Source organism: Bidens hawaiensis, unplaced genomic scaffold (assembly GCF_021521415.1).
Source record: "Bidens hawaiensis isolate Kalapana, Puna unplaced genomic scaffold, B.hawaiensis_p1.1 tig00005680_1, whole genome shotgun sequence".
Taxonomy (NCBI): domain Eukaryota; kingdom Viridiplantae; phylum Streptophyta; class Magnoliopsida; order Asterales; family Asteraceae; genus Bidens; species Bidens hawaiensis.
In genome coordinates, this window is record NW_027491370.1 from 100,701 (window position 1) to 118,871 (window position 18,171).

The 18,171-nt window shown below is 36.5% G+C and overlaps 1 protein-coding gene and 2 pseudogenes across 3 annotated transcripts; 2 read left to right on the forward strand and 1 right to left on the reverse strand.

The window, feature by feature from the left end:
• Positions 1-462: 462 nt before the first annotated feature.
• On the forward strand, positions 463-1,130 carry LOC143630475 (F-box/kelch-repeat protein SKIP25 pseudogene; annotated as a pseudogene).
• Positions 1,131-3,328: 2,198 nt separating this feature from the next.
• Positions 3,329-5,784, forward strand: LOC143630476 (putative protein phosphatase 2C 47 pseudogene; annotated as a pseudogene). The gene is made up of 3 exons (XR_013153172.1): positions 3,329-3,418; positions 3,878-4,083; positions 5,229-5,784. The product of XR_013153172.1 is annotated as a putative protein phosphatase 2C 47 pseudogene (transcript).
• Positions 5,785-8,280: 2,496 nt separating this feature from the next.
• LOC143630500 (uncharacterized) lies at positions 8,281-17,145 on the reverse strand. 2 transcript variants are annotated; one of them, XM_077099493.1, is made up of 13 exons: positions 16,907-17,145; positions 15,204-16,005; positions 13,154-13,345; positions 12,779-13,014; positions 12,362-12,436; positions 11,956-12,027; positions 11,701-11,799; positions 11,551-11,619; positions 11,346-11,460; positions 10,428-10,496; positions 10,037-10,343; positions 9,348-9,474; positions 8,281-9,198 (listed from the first exon to the last, which is right to left on the reverse strand). In XM_077099493.1, the coding sequence occupies exons 1-13, from the start codon at positions 17,027-17,029 to the stop codon at positions 8,488-8,490; spliced, it is 2,997 nt and encodes a 998-aa protein (XP_076955608.1). In that variant the 5' UTR covers positions 17,030-17,145; the 3' UTR covers positions 8,281-8,487. The 2 variants fall into 2 exon arrangements, with proteins under 2 accessions (XP_076955608.1, XP_076955607.1); XM_077099492.1 differs by having other exon boundaries at positions 10,425-10,496.
• Between the last annotated feature and the right edge of the window lie 1,026 nt (positions 17,146-18,171).

Sequence of the window (18,171 nt, forward strand, 5' to 3'; positions counted from 1 at the left end):
TAAAAGATATTTTTGTTTGAGAAAATTACCTAAATAGCCCTTTTGATGAGAGAGAAAAGACAATATAGCCCGTGAGATTTCAAATTCCAAAAATAGCCCACCAAATCCAACGTCCTCGTGAGTTTTTGAGATTCCCCGTGAGTTTTCGTGGACCAATCAAGATCTGCCATGTGTCATGCATTCCTACCTACCACGCAAGTTTTCATCCCAAATCCTTTTTAAACGTTACTTTTCACATCAAATCTAACATGATGAAAACCAACTTTAATGCGATGTTTCAAGCTGTTTCCGTCTCCAACGTGAGTTTTCAAAAAAGATGGTTTTTGTGTTTTTTTAAAATTCATCTCCAAAGATGAATTTCATTTGAATTTCGTCTTTTGAAAAAATCATATTCATAATCTTCTACATATTCTTCTTCGTATTCATCTTCATCTTCATCTTCATCACCTTAATCATCTTTCACACCCATTAATCTTCAACCCAGTTACCAAGACTTGGTCTGCTAGAACCCCACTTCAAAAACCTTGACGGTGGTGCGCCACCGGAGTCTCACGCGCCGCCGTGGTCGTCGCGAGTGAGATAGGCTCACACTTCACACAGACCATTGCAAGGTCCGTGGAGAAATGGGTGTTTCGGGAATCGAATCTTTTTGATGAAAAGAGTGAAATATCAAATGGGGTTTTGAAGAAAATGAGTTCTTTGATAGATGTGAAGTTTAGCCGTGAAGCCATTGATGTTGTGGGATGAAAAGAGAAGCTTTATATAATTAATGGTGGTAAAGAAGGTGTTTTTTATGATGTGAATTCCGATGAGTGGTTGCCGATGCCGGAGGGGATGGTGGGTGGTTGGAGAGATCCGGCGGCGGCGATGGATGAGGAGGTGATATATATGGTGGATAAGTTAAAAGGTGTGTTGAGGAAGTATGATGATGTGGTGGATGTATGGGTGGATGTTATGGAGGATGAGATGTTTAAAGGGGCTGTGGCGGCGGCGATTGATGAGGAGGTGATATGTAGGGTGTGTGTTGTCCGTGGATGTGGTGGCGGTTGGCGGTTTTAGGTACTCCGGTTGGGCAACAAGTGTTGAGTATGCATATTTTGCCTAGTAAGTGTCTGTCGGAGGTGTGTTAGGAGTCCGTGAAATTAATATATATATATCATTTGTTTCATTTTTGAATAATTTGGTGTCAAGTTTTTGTAGAAAAAAGAATTCTTTTCATTTGTACTTTAGTTTTCGTTGAGGTTAAGGGTTAGATAGATTCATATGGTGATGGTGCCGGTGGCCGGAAAGATGATGAAGGTGATAAATATGATGAAGAAGATGAAGATGTTTTAGGTTTTTTGAAATTTACAAAATTCATTTGAAATTCATCTTTGGAGATGAATTTCAAAATAACTTTAAAAATCATAATTTTGAAAAGTCACGTTGCCGATGAAAACAGCTTGAAACATCACGTTACAGTTGGTTTTCTTCAGGTTATATTTGATGACAAAATAACGCTTCAGACAGATTTGGGATGAATAATAGCGTGGTAGGTGAAAATGGAAAACTCATGGCAGATTTTTATTCGTTCACGAAAACTCACGGGGAATCTCAAAAACTCACGAGAACGTTGGATTTGGTGGGCTATTTTTGGAAATTGAAATCTCACGGGCTATATTGCCTTTTCTCTCTCATCAAAAGGGCTATTTAGGTAATTTTCTCATCTTTTTGTTTTCCATCTCTTTGACATGTAAAAAAAATATTGTGAGGCTTCTTTTCTTACAAAGCTTTTCAATTTTTTATTTATCTTTCTTATGGGTGAGTGAAAAAAAAGAAGGAAATTGCCCCTCACGTAAGGGGCATGTTGATCGCGTCAAACGATTCAATGGGCGGTGTTAGTGCGGATGGTTTTAATTACAACTTAAATGAAACCACATGGACTAAAAAGACTAATGTTAAGATATTGAACTAAAATAGCTTATTTGAACAAACCACATGGAAAAAACCAACAGTTTACTCATAATTTAAAGTTGATTTTTTAACGAGGTATCTGGTTAAGGATTAACTCACTCAACTAGATTCAACCTCGTCTCGTCGAAAGTGACCACAACTTCAAGTCTCCCATTGAAAGTCTCCATTGAAGAACCGAGAACAAGAGGAGAGAAGAGAGAAGATGAAATCATGACAAAATAGCTAGGAAGGAAAAAAACCTTTTGTATTAATGAATACATGAAAAGATCAAAATGCTCTCATGTTTGATGCCCAGCCGGCTCCGAGAAAGCAAAAAAACTTTTGGGCCGAAGACGAAATTTTTTTTTTGGCCTTAAGTCTAAGGAATATTTTGTTGGGTTTAAATAATTTAATTTTTATGTGTTTACCTGGTTATAATTGGGTTGTGTTTTAAACTTTTGTATAAAAATATTATTAAACATTTCTCAAATGAGAGTAAACCCACAACCTTTGAGTTGGGAGTAATAATCCTTTGCCATTAGACCAAACTAATGGTTATGTAATTGAGTTTAAACACTAAATATAGATATTGTTTTAATAAAAATACATATAATTTATACAAAAATAAATAAATAAATAAATTCCGGGCCTACGCGGTGTCGGGTCTGTGGCTGTCGACCACCCTGCCACACCTTATGGCCGGCCATGTTTGATGCACATGACCATACTTAACATTTAAAATAGATTGTTGCAAGGCCGGCCCATAGGGGTGGCAGGGTGGTCGACGGCCACAGGCCCGACACCCCGTTAGGCCCGAAACTTTTTTTTTTAGAAAAAGTTATATTTAGTTTTATTAAAAACAATATGTATATTTAATGTTTAAACCTACTTACATCACCACTAACTTGGTCTAGTGGCAAAGGGGTATTACTCCCAACCAAAAAGTCATGGGTTCAAGTTTTTTTCGCTTTGTTGGAGCCGGGCCTGGATTGTTGTCCGGTCCATGAACCACCGCAACAAGTTATTACTTATTACGATACAATGGTGTGCATAGATCAGTTTTGACTTTTGTTGTTAGAAAATCATTAAACGGATCCACCGTGGAAAGAGCCACGTGTGAAACCACTGGATCCCATATGAAACTGAAACAACGGCTCTCCATCTCCGATGATTACTTAATTGATTCCCTTCTTTTCGCATCACCATTTTCAAGATACTGTTGGTTGCTTATGGATCCAGGATTATTAGTACAGCTGTTAATATGCTGTCAATACACAATGGGCTGGCTGGCTGGTTATCAACTGTCCAATTTAAGTAAGCATTTTTCTATTGAATATTTATACAGTAGTATGCACACCAAGTGTTTGATGAATTGCTTGTGAGAAATTAAGGGGAAATGGGTCCTGGGAATCATGTATGTGCATCCTTGGATAATGTTAATCAACCAAATGCTCCTAGGAATCTTCAGGCCGGCACCTCCGATTCGGTCAGTGATTTTTCATACCAAATTTCTGAAGCTGTTTTCAGGGTTTACTTTATAATTTGTTGGTTAGTATGTTTAAATGTCAATAGTTGTGTCCTTTCTACTCAAATCCAAGATATTAATGATTATGAAGACACTGTCTAAGACAATTGATTATGAAATTATAATGTAGTAAATTGTATCATCTGAGTTTCCCAATAATTATTCTTTTCTCTGTTTATAAAGAAACCAACAGACAAAGGCAGCACACATATTCCCATCTTTCGGTCAGGAAGCTGTTCAGAAATGGGTCCAAAACTGTATATGGAAGACGAATACATATGTGTAGATGATCTTCAACAACATTTAGATCCACAACCAGATTACTCTTTTCATGGAGCTTTTTATGGGATAATTTAACTTCACATATTTTTAATTCTCTAAATTCTGTGATGAACAAACACTAAACAGTTGAATTACTAGGTGTTTGATGGACACGGTGGCATTGATGCTGCATCGTTTACTAAACGAAACATTCTTGAGTTCATTCTTGAAGACTCTATCTTCCCCAAGGGGGTGAAGAAAGCCGTTAAGAATGCATTTGCCAAGGTCGATCATGCGTTAGCGGATACTAGATCTCTTGATAATTCTGCTGGGACTACTGCGTTGACTGCCCTTATATTAGGAAGGTAAGCTACTTTATGCCGACTAAATGTTTGATGTTATGGGTGCTAAATGGGTCATGTTCACGGGTTGACGGTCCAACCAGACATGAACACAAAAACTTGGCACGAACCTGAACTAGGGTTGTAAATGAGTTGAGCCAAGCCGGGCCAGGTTGGGCTCGAGGTCGGCTCATTCATAAACTGAACTGAGCTCTTAACGAGCTGACATGTGGATCTCTATTCGTTAAAAGTTTGACCCGGCTCATCGAGCAAGCTCATATATCTTAAAAAAGATATTTAATTTTGCACTTTTACACATACTGATCTATTCTATATAAAAAGAAAAAAGTAAATATTATTTTTCACATGCAAATAATGCATAATTTGAATAAACAACAAAATTTATAGTTTATATTATATTAAAATTTCAGTTCTGCTTCTAGATTATAACTTATATATATTAAAATTGGGCTTTAACTTAGATGAGCCAGCTAAACAAGCCTAACGAGCGAGCCAACAAGCTGAGCTTACCTTGGCTCGGGCTTGGCTTGTTTTCAAACTGAGTGTCCGAGCCGGCTCTGGCTCTGCTCCGCTCGTTTGCACTTGAGCAGATTTTGAGTGAGCTTTTTTCCAGCTAATTTTGAGCGAGCCACGAGATCTTGAACAACCCTAATCCGTATACGACATGAATATTCATGTGTTGACACGAACACGAACTGCATTTTATTTTTGTTTTTCTGCATATTATTATTATTATAAATATACAATTTTACAACCAGAAATACAATTGTGTATAAAATGATTTACATTTAATTATAAATTCGTATGTTGATATCTGTTTCAAGTTTCAACTTTTAAACTTTGGCATAAAATAATCAACCAGTTTAGTTTATGACATAAAACACATTTTTTTTTAAATATTAAAAACATAAATGCATTGAATGGGTCAACCCGTGAACCCACCAGCTTGATACGAACACGAAACGTTTAGCTTAGCGTGTTTGTGGGTTTGACCCAAACCCATTCATACTAAACTCAAACTGGCAAATTTTGTGTTAGGTCTGTGTCGTGTCAGAATTCAGACCCCCGTGTGACATACAGCGGGTCATCAAGATCCAAAGATTTATATACATGTAGATTTTTTACGATGAATTTACACGTATTCGCAGGAATATGTTAATTGCAAGCGTTGGGGACTCGAGAGCCGTACTTGGGAAACGAGGGCGTGCAATCGAGCTTTCAACAGACCACAAACCGAGCTGCACATCTGAGAAAATGAGAATAGAGAAACTTGGAGGTGTGGTTTATGACGGGTATCTCAACGGACAGCTGTCAGTAACGCGTGCACTAGGAGACTGGCACATGAAGGGCCCAAAAGGGTCAGATGGCCCGTTGAGTGCTGAGCCAGAATTGGAAGAAGTAGCATTAACCGAAGAAGACGAGTTTCTGATAATCGCTTGTGACGGTATATGGGACGTGATGAGCAGCCAATACGCAGTTACAATTGTGAGAAAGGAACTTATGTTACATAATGATCCTGAAAAGTGTTCTAGAGAACTTGTTACAGAGGCTTTAAAGAGGAACAGTTGTGATAATCTAACGGTTGTGGTTGTTTGTTTCTCATCTGACCCGCCACCTAAGATTGTGATACCTAAAATGCATAGACGCAGGAGCATATCCGTCGAAGGACTTGATGTTCTAAAAGGTGTTTTGGATAATGTTTGATTCAAAACTTGCATCAATTTTGTTTGGTTTCTAGCTCAAAGTAATTTGTACAAATTGAGTAAAACAGCTAGGTTTGTTTATGAGTTTTATTATACATTTTTCTTTTTAATTTTCCGGTTTTCATTTTGTTACAAAAGATAATATAATAAGAACTGTTACTTTCAGTTCTCTAATTTTATTATTTTTTTGTAATATATTTTAGATCAACTTGTCATATTTTTACCATTTGTGTGAATGGGTCGAGTTGCAACTTGGTGGGCTTGAATATACAAATTGTTTTAAGTTTAGCCCTTGGGCCAATCAATGTCATAATGTTTGAAAGTTCTGATAAAAGCATACAAAGGTTTTTAAATTGTTTCGGTTCCAAAAGAATTTTCTGAAATCTAATGATGTACTACTAAACTAAAAGTAAAATGAATTTTCTTCGTATATATGACAAGTTATGTTTTTTTTAAAATCATTTTGATGCCCAAAACTTAGTAATTGGGGTGTGTGGTGACTTGTAGTGCTTTAACTAACAAGAGGTTGCAAGTTCAAAACTCATTCAACCCAATTTGTTTAAATCTTTTTTTCTTTTTTCTTTGGAACCCAATTTGTTGAGATCTTTTTTTCTTTTTTCTTTGGAGTGGTTTTGTCTTTAATTGGATCCTTAATGATTCAAAGATTATATTTGTTACCTTTTTTATGCTTTTATTATTTTATTTGTTTTAAATATGTTAATTTGACGAGTTTATTATTTGTCTTTATTTCTCTTATTGTAATGAACATATCTGATACCAACAGAAATCGTGTCGACTCGTCTTCATAACGTCCAATTTTACGAACGCCCGGTTTTTTTCCAACTGAATAAATGTCATTTTAAATGTTTTTATTTTTATCATAGGCTATACTAGTATCGCTACTATTATGGATGTTTACAAATTTATTTTTTGCGTTTAGTGTTGATAGCGTAACGAACCTAACCGATACCGGCCAAATCCATGTTGCTTATATCATATGGCATACATATGCCCATACTATTTAGGGTGTTTACATATTTATTTGTGTTTTAGGTGACTTTGTTTTTTTAGTGGTAAAATATGTGTAGTCTGTGAACCACCTCTGTGGAGCTCTATAGTAGAAGAGGTGGACCAAAAGTCTGCAGTCTATAATAAGAATGTTGTTTGTTTTTTAAACTTCAGCAGACTACTAAAAAAATTCGAAGACTGTTAATTTCACTTACACATTACAGTCAACGTCGAATTTCGAAAGAGACGGCAAGCAGTGGCGGAGAGCAGCGGGGACGATAGGTAGCGAAGTAGGGTACATTAGGTTTATGCCTCGAGTGTTGGATTTCGATTAGTAGAGTAGAGGTTGTGGAGGGGCGACGCCGGTGGAGGAGCAAGGGGTGGTGGCGAGGGTTGAGAGTCTGTAAAGGAGATTGATGGTTTATGAAGTTAGGAGAGGTGAAAAAATGGGCCAAATCTGCACCAAGAAGAGCCCGTGGCAGATGTTAAACGTTTGCGGTATAACAAAATCTCTGCTAAAGTTCATGTCTACGGGTGGTCTGCTCATCGCAAACAGAAGAGCTCCCGCAGAGCTTTTCAGAAAACAAACACCACGTTAATGTTGGTGTCGTAACGAACTTAACCAATACCGATCAAATTCATACGCTATGCCGTCGCGGGGTTCCTATCTAGTTACATATAAAAGTCTCTTTAAAGTGATCTGTTTTTTTTCATTTGTTCCGCTTGTGTATCATTTCATTTACTAGGGTTGCATACCCATCCCGTTGTCATCCAGAAAACTTTCGGCTGCCTAAACTAACAATCCATTATAATATATATATATATATATATATATATATATATATATATATATATATATATATATATATATATATTATAATGGATTGTTAGTTTAGGCAGCCGAAAGTTTTCTGGATGACAACGGGATGGGTATGCAACCCTAGTAAATGAAATTATATATATATATATATATATATAATTTATAAACTTATAATACATAAATAAAATTGCAAGTCTAGCTCGAGCTTGGAGGTTGTATTATATGGATGAGATGGGAAGTTATTTCCCAGTCAAGGCGTACCCTAGGGTTGGTTATCTCCAGGTTAAGGCATCTCCAGAGGTTGCAAATGTCGTAAATCAAACAACCCGAAAATTAAAACTAACGTTCGTCTGAAAACACAAACATGTCCAAATGGTTTCAGATCGTGGTCGAATTTGTTACCAAGTATTAAAACTAGGAATGGTTACAAATATAACGTCCTGCATCATCTTTCTACTCGCATACATGTGAAGTCGCACCATCTTGCCCAGGTTCCTGCAAATTGAAATCCTCATAAACTTTCATAGAGGTTTATAGGTCAATACAATTGAAAAAGATTTCAGCCTTCTGGAACCTCACAACACAAGATGGCTCGGGTCATTTTGTTATTATCACGCAATAACTGAATCCCGAAAGTAATTAAGGGCACATCTAGATCTAGAGGAACTGCTTCAATAGAAATGGTTCTTTTACTTATACAATGGTTTAAACCTTATGCATCTCAAAACAGATCAATCGGCTGCAGTTTGATAGTTCTGAAACTAAAATCTGCAATTTCCAGAACAAACAAACAGACAATCAAGCAAACAAACCAAACAAATATAGGAAACAAACTTTTACCTATACAAGACTCAACAACCCAACCATCAATACTAATTAAAACGCCTTCCATCCATCTACCGAATCTCTTCTTGGAGTCTCACTCTCCACTCCCGTCTTAAACGGGTCATGTGACATAAACGGGCCACTCGATCCAAACGGATCCGCGTCATCAAAAGACGGGAACCCATGATTGTAATCGTTTGACTCCTTGGTGCTTCTCATGGAATCAAATCTGGAGAACGACTCATTCGGGTTTTGAAACAGTGAATGACCAAAATCAGAATCGACAGTAGTGCTGCGCATGGAGTCGAATCTCGCAAGGGTATTTTGCTCATACTCAGAATCTTGAGCGGTGCTGCGGAACGAATCAAATCTTGAAAACGAGTCCCGGGGTTGGAAGAGTCCACCATCATTAGGAGTGCTGTTAAACGAATCGAATCTTGAAAAGTTGTTGGTGAACGGGTGTTCTTCGCGAGGTGAGTTGGTTGCATACATAGGAGTGCTTGGAACTGAGTCCGCGAAAACAGAAACGAATGGTTGTTGTCTAGGTGAACCGGCATAACTGTAAGCGGGAGTGCTGGGGACCGAGTCTGCAAAAGATGAAGAAAATAGGCCTCGGTTTTGGAACAAACTGTCTCCAGGTGGGGGGGACTCGTATGAGGGTGTGGCCGGAACAGAATCAAACGTGAAAGTCGCCTTTTTGGGAACCTCAGTTCTTATAGGGTTTAGGTCACCCCATCCATCAAACAATTGTTTACTCTCATCCTGCAAAATATCATCAAAATTATCAATAAACTGAATCTGCATAAAACTTGTACATATTGTTAATTCATATAACTCGGCTAAGTGGTTCACATGGTTCTTTAGTTAAAATTGGTTATGCATTGAATGTGCCCCTATACACACACACACACCTTATTAGCCTTTGTAGCGTTAAAATCCCAAGCTGCATCTGAGTCATAACTTGTGTCAAATGTACCCCAACCAGCCTCATCGAAATCTTTGTCACCGGAAATAACTGAATGAGCATCTGAATGTTCACTGCACCAGTAACAAAAATAAATATTGTTAAGGATTGCCTCTTTTAACATTTAAAAAAAAATAAGATTAATACCATTAAAAACCAACATAATTTCTTGTTTTTGCACAAAAATAAATATTGTTAAGGAATGCCTCTTTTAAGATTTGGTATATTAAAGTCCCTAAACTTGTCAAAAGTACACAATAAGTCCCTCAACCAAATTTGGCTATAATAAAGTCCCTAAACTTGTGTAATGGCATGTACTAGTAAACAAAAGTTTATATTAACGACTTGTTACCTCTTAGATTGGTCAAAATCAGATGATATAAAGACTTCTTTATGCAAAGATGTTGAATGTACTTCACAAATTAGATCAGTTTAAAGAGTAACAAACTATTTTAATTTTTTGTTTCATAATTACTTGCATTTGAGACAAGTTTAGGGACTTCAATTACCAAAATTAGGTTCATGGACATTTTCGTGTACTTTTGAGAAGTTTAGTTAAATACCAAAAATCAATTAATATGCAAAATAAAAAAGTATGTTGGTTTTATGGTATTTACTCGTAAAAAAATGGGGTACCTTTGTGCTTTTTCATGAAAAATCTTGTTAGTTGGGCTTTCTGGTGCCTTGCTACTAGCTGCAGGGCTGTCGGGTGGACTATCTTTCTCTTTTTCTTTCTCCTTTTCTTTTTCTTTCTCTTTCTCATTATCTTTCCCATTATCTTTCTCATTTGGTTCATCATCAGGTGTCAACTTAACAGCATCCGAGGCGGCTGCAATAGTAGTCGTGTTGTCTTGGAATTTAGATTTATTCTCATGCGACTTTGGCTTAGGAGGTGCTACCACATTTTGCACATCAAGTGTGAGCTCTTTCACAAATGTGAATCCTGCAGCAGAATGCAAAATCAATCTACTATATAGCTTTTACATATATCATCAACTTAATTTTCAATTATGTGTTAGTTTACCACCTTCATCTTCAAATGCATCCCACTTTTCATCCCAATCAGCTGCTCCTTCTTGAATGCCACTTTGCCAACCTGAATAGATTTATTAAAATCAACTACAAAAGCCCCTTCACAGCTTTTAAGCTAGAAATAAAAATGATTTAGGTATGTAAAGACCATAGCATGGATTAATCAATTTAGATCCTCATTTGTTTGCCAATTGCCACATACTCGAATGTGGCATGTACAACTTTATCATTCATATCAACAAAACACCTCAAAGTGTGTACAGTGTGACATGTTAATGAACCAAATCCATGAAATAGTTAAGATCCATTTACCCGACACACGATCCAATAGATCAACTCACGTAGGTATACATATACCAGACCATAGCTCAATCAGCTTTTTCTTTCGTATATATAAGTTTAATACATCCTTACCCCCCCCCCCCAATACACACACAAACATCATCTCACTCGTTAAAGCCATTTTTTTTCTTTGTTTTTTCTGCATATTTACAGACAAGAATAACCAAAAATGGCATGATGGAATAAATTCCTGTAATGCAACTATAAATTTGTGAAGACAGATTTTGAAATATGAGTGCCTTTTCTAACTGCAGTTTTTTTAATAAATGCAAGCACTCGTGACACAAAATTTTACAGTGGGGTACCTTTTATAATAGCAGTGTTTAAATATTACTATTGTTTATCAATAGAAAATTTCATAATGCGACTTCTTTTTCATTAATTTGTTTTATGGGACATTGGCTATTTGCGACCACTTTTAACATTAGAAAAGTTTTGAAACATTAGTACTAGAAGAACTTGTTTAAAATGTGACTATTTATTTTATCAGCAAGCATGAGTAGATTGACAGAATATTTGTTTTCCCAAATAAAAGAGGTGGAACACCATATGATAAATGTGATAATCTTACCAAAAGGCAGCTCAAGCAAAGAGGTTGGTTTCCCACGCAATCCATACAACTTACAACGCTCATTTAATGCTTTTACTTGCTCCTCAAGCTCCGCTTGAATGCGATCGGCACGGGCCTACGTAATCAGAAGTTAACAAAAATCGTCCACGGGAAAAAGAATATATAGACACACATGTATAGCACAATCAAACAGAAAACAACCTACCTGATATTCATCAGGTTTTCCTTCCTGCTCGAGCTTGACTATTGCTCGGTAAAGCTCCATTTTTTTATCCTAATTATTATAAATATTTGATACTGTGTCAGTGGCATAAAATTTGGACAAATGAACCTCAAGAGAAGCTTGTCATTAAACCTGAATATCACGAAACGTCGCCTCCTCAATAGTCAACTTAGAGGCTACATCTCCAGACTGTTTGTATTTCTCTTCATATTTCTTTGAAAGTAATTCAACCTGACAACAAAGATTGCTTATTCCACAAAACAGCATTTAATATTTGAAAATGTATATGCATATATGTGTACATGCATGTGTATACACACACACACGTATATATACACACAAGTATCTAAATGTGTGTTCACGTCAATTTTGTATAAGGCATAATACCTCTCTTTTATCACCGGCAACCCTTTCTGTGATCTCATTTAATCTAGAGTCACATCTGCTCTTGTACAACACCTGAAATAAAAGAACAAACATATGATGGGTAACAAATCTATACATGTTCAGAATTTAGATGCTTATTGCTTGAAAACAACCCAAATGTAATACTGAAAGAAGCCCCAAATTGTTGCACCCCAGTTTATACAGTAAGTTAGTAGCAACTTTTCCCCTTTTGAACTACAAGTACTAAAGATAAAATATGATATCTAACCAACCATAAAATCTCATCTCATTCAAACATCACCAATTGAATATCATTTACTTGTCATAGTTCTAAACCATGCGCGTGCGCACACTCACACTCACATAACAATTGATTATAAAGAGAGAACTAGATGAGAGAACTCACAATTTCCTGCATCTTGTGTCGGTAGAACTCAATCTTCTGTCTGGCTTCCAATATATCCTTTTCAAGTTCACCCACCTGTGTGTGTTAGAAAAAAAAAGTAGGTAGTCAGAAGAATGAGAGTGTGCAACTTTCACACAACTATGATAAACAGAAAAGCAGCCAAAAAACCATTTGGTGGGCATGCTTCATTATGCAAATTGTTTGGATACTCGCTATTTGTAATCCTTAAGTTAAAAATGTATAGTTCGGTCTGCAAGGTGCTCACTTATTACTGGCCATCTGATTAAAATTGCAGCATTATAAAGTTGAACCAAAAAACATGCAGCTAATTAGGACTGGTTTAGGATGCAGTAAAAACTCAGCCATAATCTATTATATTAAATTTAAGTTTAGGGAAACAAGAACTTCATTTTTTACCTTTTTATCTGCCATGGTTGCCTCCTGAAACTTAGAATTCAATGAATTTTGCTCTTCAGTGCTAAGTTGGTCCACTAGATATTTCTCCAGCACAGGAACTGGCTTGCGCTGTTTAGGCTGGTTCTGCTGGTGTTCGTCAGTCTCAGTTACTGGAAGTGGAACTGGAACTGGTCGAGGTGGTCTTGCTGCAACAGGCGCCACCTGCCGTGGGGCCGTCACCCCATGTGGTTGAGCACCTACAAGATACTTAACTAATTATAGCTAGTGGTTGGTAACATGATGCACGTCCCATTTACTCACATGTTCCATCTGTAATGCATGAAACCTTCCAAATCTCATTTAATCAAAATAATATATAAGTGCAAGTGCTTATACCTGGTGGAGGTCTCCATTGTGAAGCAGCAGACGCTTGACTTTGGCCCTCAAAGATATTAGGTGGTAACACCTTAGGAAGAGGAAGACCTTCCCTAAACCGCTCCATAAGGTACAGAGCAATACAAAATTCCTTGAGAGAAAGCATGCTGTCATTGTCCTCATCAGACAAGTCCCACACTTGCTTTAAGATCTCTGAAATACCAATAACAGCCATATTAACTTTACTACCGCTACTTGATTTCAACATTCAAGAAACTCTAAAACGATACTTTCACAAACAAAATTATTCAACCTTCACCATGCTAAATAGTGTTTGGCAATTCTTATATATTCTGCTTTTTTTAAAGAAGTCAATAAGTATGTGTTTTCAAGCACATCCCATTTTAGCAAAACAATACTTGTGAGTGTGTGATTTATTGCTAGTGATGGATTTCTAGTGTTAAAACTGTTTCCTTTATGGCTATTATCTAGAATATAGCAAACCTAAAATTAAATATATGTTTTCTAGACAAAACTAGTACAGCCTACAAATATGAACTACAAATATGTAAACATAACTGGTCAAATAAATGAAACATTGTGCTTAAAAATATAAAGATATAAATGCCTACAGGCGCTTCATGCAGGGTGGTAAAATTTCATTGTTCATCACTTTTTAAGCAAAATGACAAAAATAATTATTAACTTTCTTATGAATACAGAGCTACAAACATAACTTTACAAAAACTATGATAACTTTTAGATAGCAACAGCAATATCATGCCACAAAGATCTCCAAGACTCCAAATGGTCCAGAAATCTTTTAATTCTAGGAGATAGACCCAACATTATATTTTAAAGTGAGTGGTGCATAAAAAAATAATTATTATTATAGAATAGAACAAAGAGAAATCAAGTAATCAGAGTTCAGGAACACAAAAAAGTGTCCTTCTATGGTCCTCGCTGTAATTCTGTAAACACAGTTTTTCGACAACTCTAATATATGTTTTTGGTTAATATGCCTAAAAACAGACGAGAGATTTTATAGGTTGCACGTCACGCAGCTTTTTCTTCAACATGTAAGTTAATTTAAATGGGCCACTTATTATTTTTTTAACTCATTTGGTGTGTATGTTTGAATATTTCCTTAGTGAATCAAAAAAGTAGTAAAGTACGTATCTGCTTACTTAATAAATAAGTGTATGGGACAGACCATACACAATATAGCAATATCTATACATCATTTTAGTTGATTTTCTTACTCTGAAAAAAGTTAATGTCCATACAGCCAGATTGATAGGAACACACCATTTAAGCCAATGTGTAAATAACAGTGTCTAGACTCTAGATATCACTTATCATGTCAATTGTTGGTTTCCTATTCATATAGAACTTATATAAGGTGTCATCTTTGTGATCCTTATCACTAATCTCTAATTCTCTGTAACTATGTGCTTATAGCTGAAAATCATAATGAAAAAGTACTAAATCTTCCTCTTTTCTAATCATATCATCATCATCATACTCTTCCCACCACCCACCAGTAGCAAAGCTATGGGAAGATCTGAGGAGAGTAAGATGTAGACAGCCTTACCTCTACCCCAAAGAAATAGAGAGGCTGCTTCCGGTGAGACCCCCAGCCGGCTCGATAGTAGATTTGCATCAAGCCTTGGACATAAGGCACATAACACGCAACCATTAGCACACCGGGCCAATTGGTGCATGTACCCTTGTCTTTCGACTATCAACGCCACCACATGATGCCTGATTAACCTTCCAACATTTTTAACGTTATTTTCAAAAGATTAGTAAAACAACGTCAAAATTAGTGCAATTTCACTTTTGCCCACCCGAGGTTCACATATATATCTTTCTCTTTTCTAAATAGTGCATAAATAGAGGACTTAAAAATTAGACATGTGTGTCTAGTTTTTTAATTTGTTGATATTCAGATGTAGCTTTTAGCTTATTAGACTCCCAAAAACTAAATGAACTAAAATGATATCCTTGAGTTTAGTTTGTAACTAGAAAACTCAATAAAGCAATGTGAATTGAAAGAAACTAGACCTACCTCTTGGCAACTTCCAACTCAAGAATAGATTGCGTGCCTGTTCACCAGTAATTTTCCCATCTCTGTCTGTATCTACCTCCATGAAAACCTTGGCATACTTCTGAACACTGGCTGGTGACATTTTTGGCCACGATTGTAAAGAAGAAACATTTTCAGGCCTGACAGGAGCAAATGTAGATCCAGGAGCTTGCTGATTTGGTCTAAAATTTGATTGCGTTTGGTGGTTCTGATTAACAGTAGGCTGGTGACTTTGAAAGGGTTTACTAGATAGCTGAGTCCCACCAGCAGACACAGGCAATGAAACACTTGGTTGAGATGAAACAGCAGGACCAAATGATGCAAACCCGTTTCCTGAAACAGCACGACTGATTGAATCTTTAGGTGCCGACACGGTAGCAGCCGAACCATTTGGTTTAGCATTTTGCAATAAGCTACTACCAGTAGCGGTACTAGGAACTTGAGATTGCACTCCACTTGCCAGTGAACCATTGTAGATGTTTGTCCCTCCACCTGGCATTACCTGATTGGTTCTCATGACTTGACCTTGTTGTGGTGGATAACCCCTTATACCAGCTCCTGCTGATCCCACCATGTTTGGACTTGGCTGAGGTGGAGGAGTAGAAGCAGGTAGATTAATCTGGGGAGGAGGGATTTTAGATGAAGCGGGCCCGTATAATGCTGCCTTTACAATATCTGGAGTAAGGTCTCGCTTACTTTGTGCAACGGTTACAAGTTTCAGATAATTGTAAAACTCTGTCCGCCCAAGGTAACCAGTTCTATTTTGATCTGCATATGTCCATATCTACACACAAACAAATACATACGATGAAAGAATGTAAAGAACACTAGAAAAATGCAAATTGAGAACACAAGTAAAACATTAAAGCATGATAGTTTATTTTTCTTTCTTTCAAATATGCAATACACACACACATGTATAATACTAGTTTTCCTTTCTTTTCTCTTCAGGCTCAAGAAAGCATATCATATAGTTGCTAAATAATGAAATAACATGGTGTTTGGATGTGCATTTTGAAAGTGATTACCCTATCAGTTACCAGTGAATGTGTAACCTACCTCTGTTAATGAATATCTTATTACCCTATCAGTTACTAGTAAATTTGTGTAACGTTGTCAATAGTGCCCCCTATAGGTAGCGGCAGGTTAGTGCTAAGTGGTCTGCAGCAACCAAATATCATGAAAGAGCGACCATCTGCATTTTTTTTATAAGTTATCTTGGTGGTATTGACTGATTATAATAGCTATTTTGGTGGTATTATTATTATAATAGCTATTTTGGTGGAGTACTTCAGTGAAAAACATTTCTTCTTTAAAAAATCCTAATACCTTATTGCTAAGCATCAAATAGTGCCTATTGACAGGTATGGACATGGTGTAACCTACTTGTGGGAATGAATATGTTAGGGTTTAAGGTTCAAATAACCATTGTCAAACTAACACAAACAAAAAAAGTAAAATTACTTTTGAAATCATCTATGACTTCCTTGAATCACCTAAGCAGTTGTCTATAACTAAATGTAAAATGATATCTAACACTTACTATATGCAAAATTCTGGTATGTAAGCTAAGAAATCAAGGCTGAATCTGATACAGATTAATACTCCAAGTAAACATCATTAATACTCTAGTGCAAAATTCTAATAATAAGAAGAAAGTGGAATGAGTGAATAATAAAAGTTACCTGAGCGAGAACCGGCTTAGGTAAACCGGAGGCTTGAAAGAAGGAAACAGCTTCGGCACCACTAACGCGACCGTCCTGATCCAAATCTGCTCTTTTGAAGTACTGCTCGAACTGATCCGCCATAATATAGATCCACGAATTACAAGATCCGGATCGGTTACCGAATCAGGTTAGGGTTTTGAGAAATTGATGGATGGATGGATGGTTAGTGAGTTTGGTGGTGGTTTTGACGCCGATTTGTATCGAATCGAACCGAACCGAACCGGAATTGAGAGTCGTCGGATCGGATGGATCCAGGAAGTGCCAACGATTCCTTTAGAAGATGACGGAAATGTGCAAACTAAAAGTTATTATTGATGTCTGCTACATTAATAATTAATTCATTTTATGTCTTTACCGAAATGCTTTTATTCTAATAAGTAATTTTGATTAAAATTTTAGAGTAAGTTTCGTTTTCGTCTTTTGGATCGGCAAATAATACGAATTTAGTTCAAAAAATCTATTTTTTGCATATGGACTCTCTACGTTTCCTAGTTCCTGCCAATTACATCCAAATCACTAATCTCGTTAAATTTTTATCGTTAATCAAAGGTAGACATGTCTTTTCACTCTTTCTTTATTATATAACTTATTTAAGTAAATTGCGGTTTTCGTCGCTCTAATTTGTCCAAATCTGCAGTTTTAGTCCAGTAATTTCAAATTTGCAATTTTCTTCCCTATGGTTTCATTTCACTTAAAATTAAACCTGAATTTCCTAATCTCGTTAAGTCTGGTCTTTAAACTCATTAGTGTGTCCTTCACTTGAGGGGCAGTTTTGTTCTTTCTTTTTTTCTTTTTTTCCTAAATACACCACAGCCCCTCACGTCAGGGGTAGGGGGGTTGCAAATTAGGACCGAGTTTTATTTGGGGAAAAAAACGACAAAACGGATCGTCACATGAGGGGCACGCAAATGGGTTACGATCAGACTTAACAAGATTAGAGAATTCGGGTTTAATTGCAAGGGAAATAAAACCATATGGAATAAATTTTTAAATTTAAAACTACCAGACTAAAACTGCAGATTTGGACAAACCAGATAGACGAAAACCGCAGTTAACTTAAATAAGTATTATAATAAAGAAAGAGTGAAAAGACATGTCTACCCCTGACTTAACGATAAAATTTAGCGGGGTTAGTGATTTGGATGTAATTGGCAGGAACTGGAATACGTGGAGGGTCCATATGAAAAAAAAAATAAACTTTTTGGACTAAATTTGCATTATTA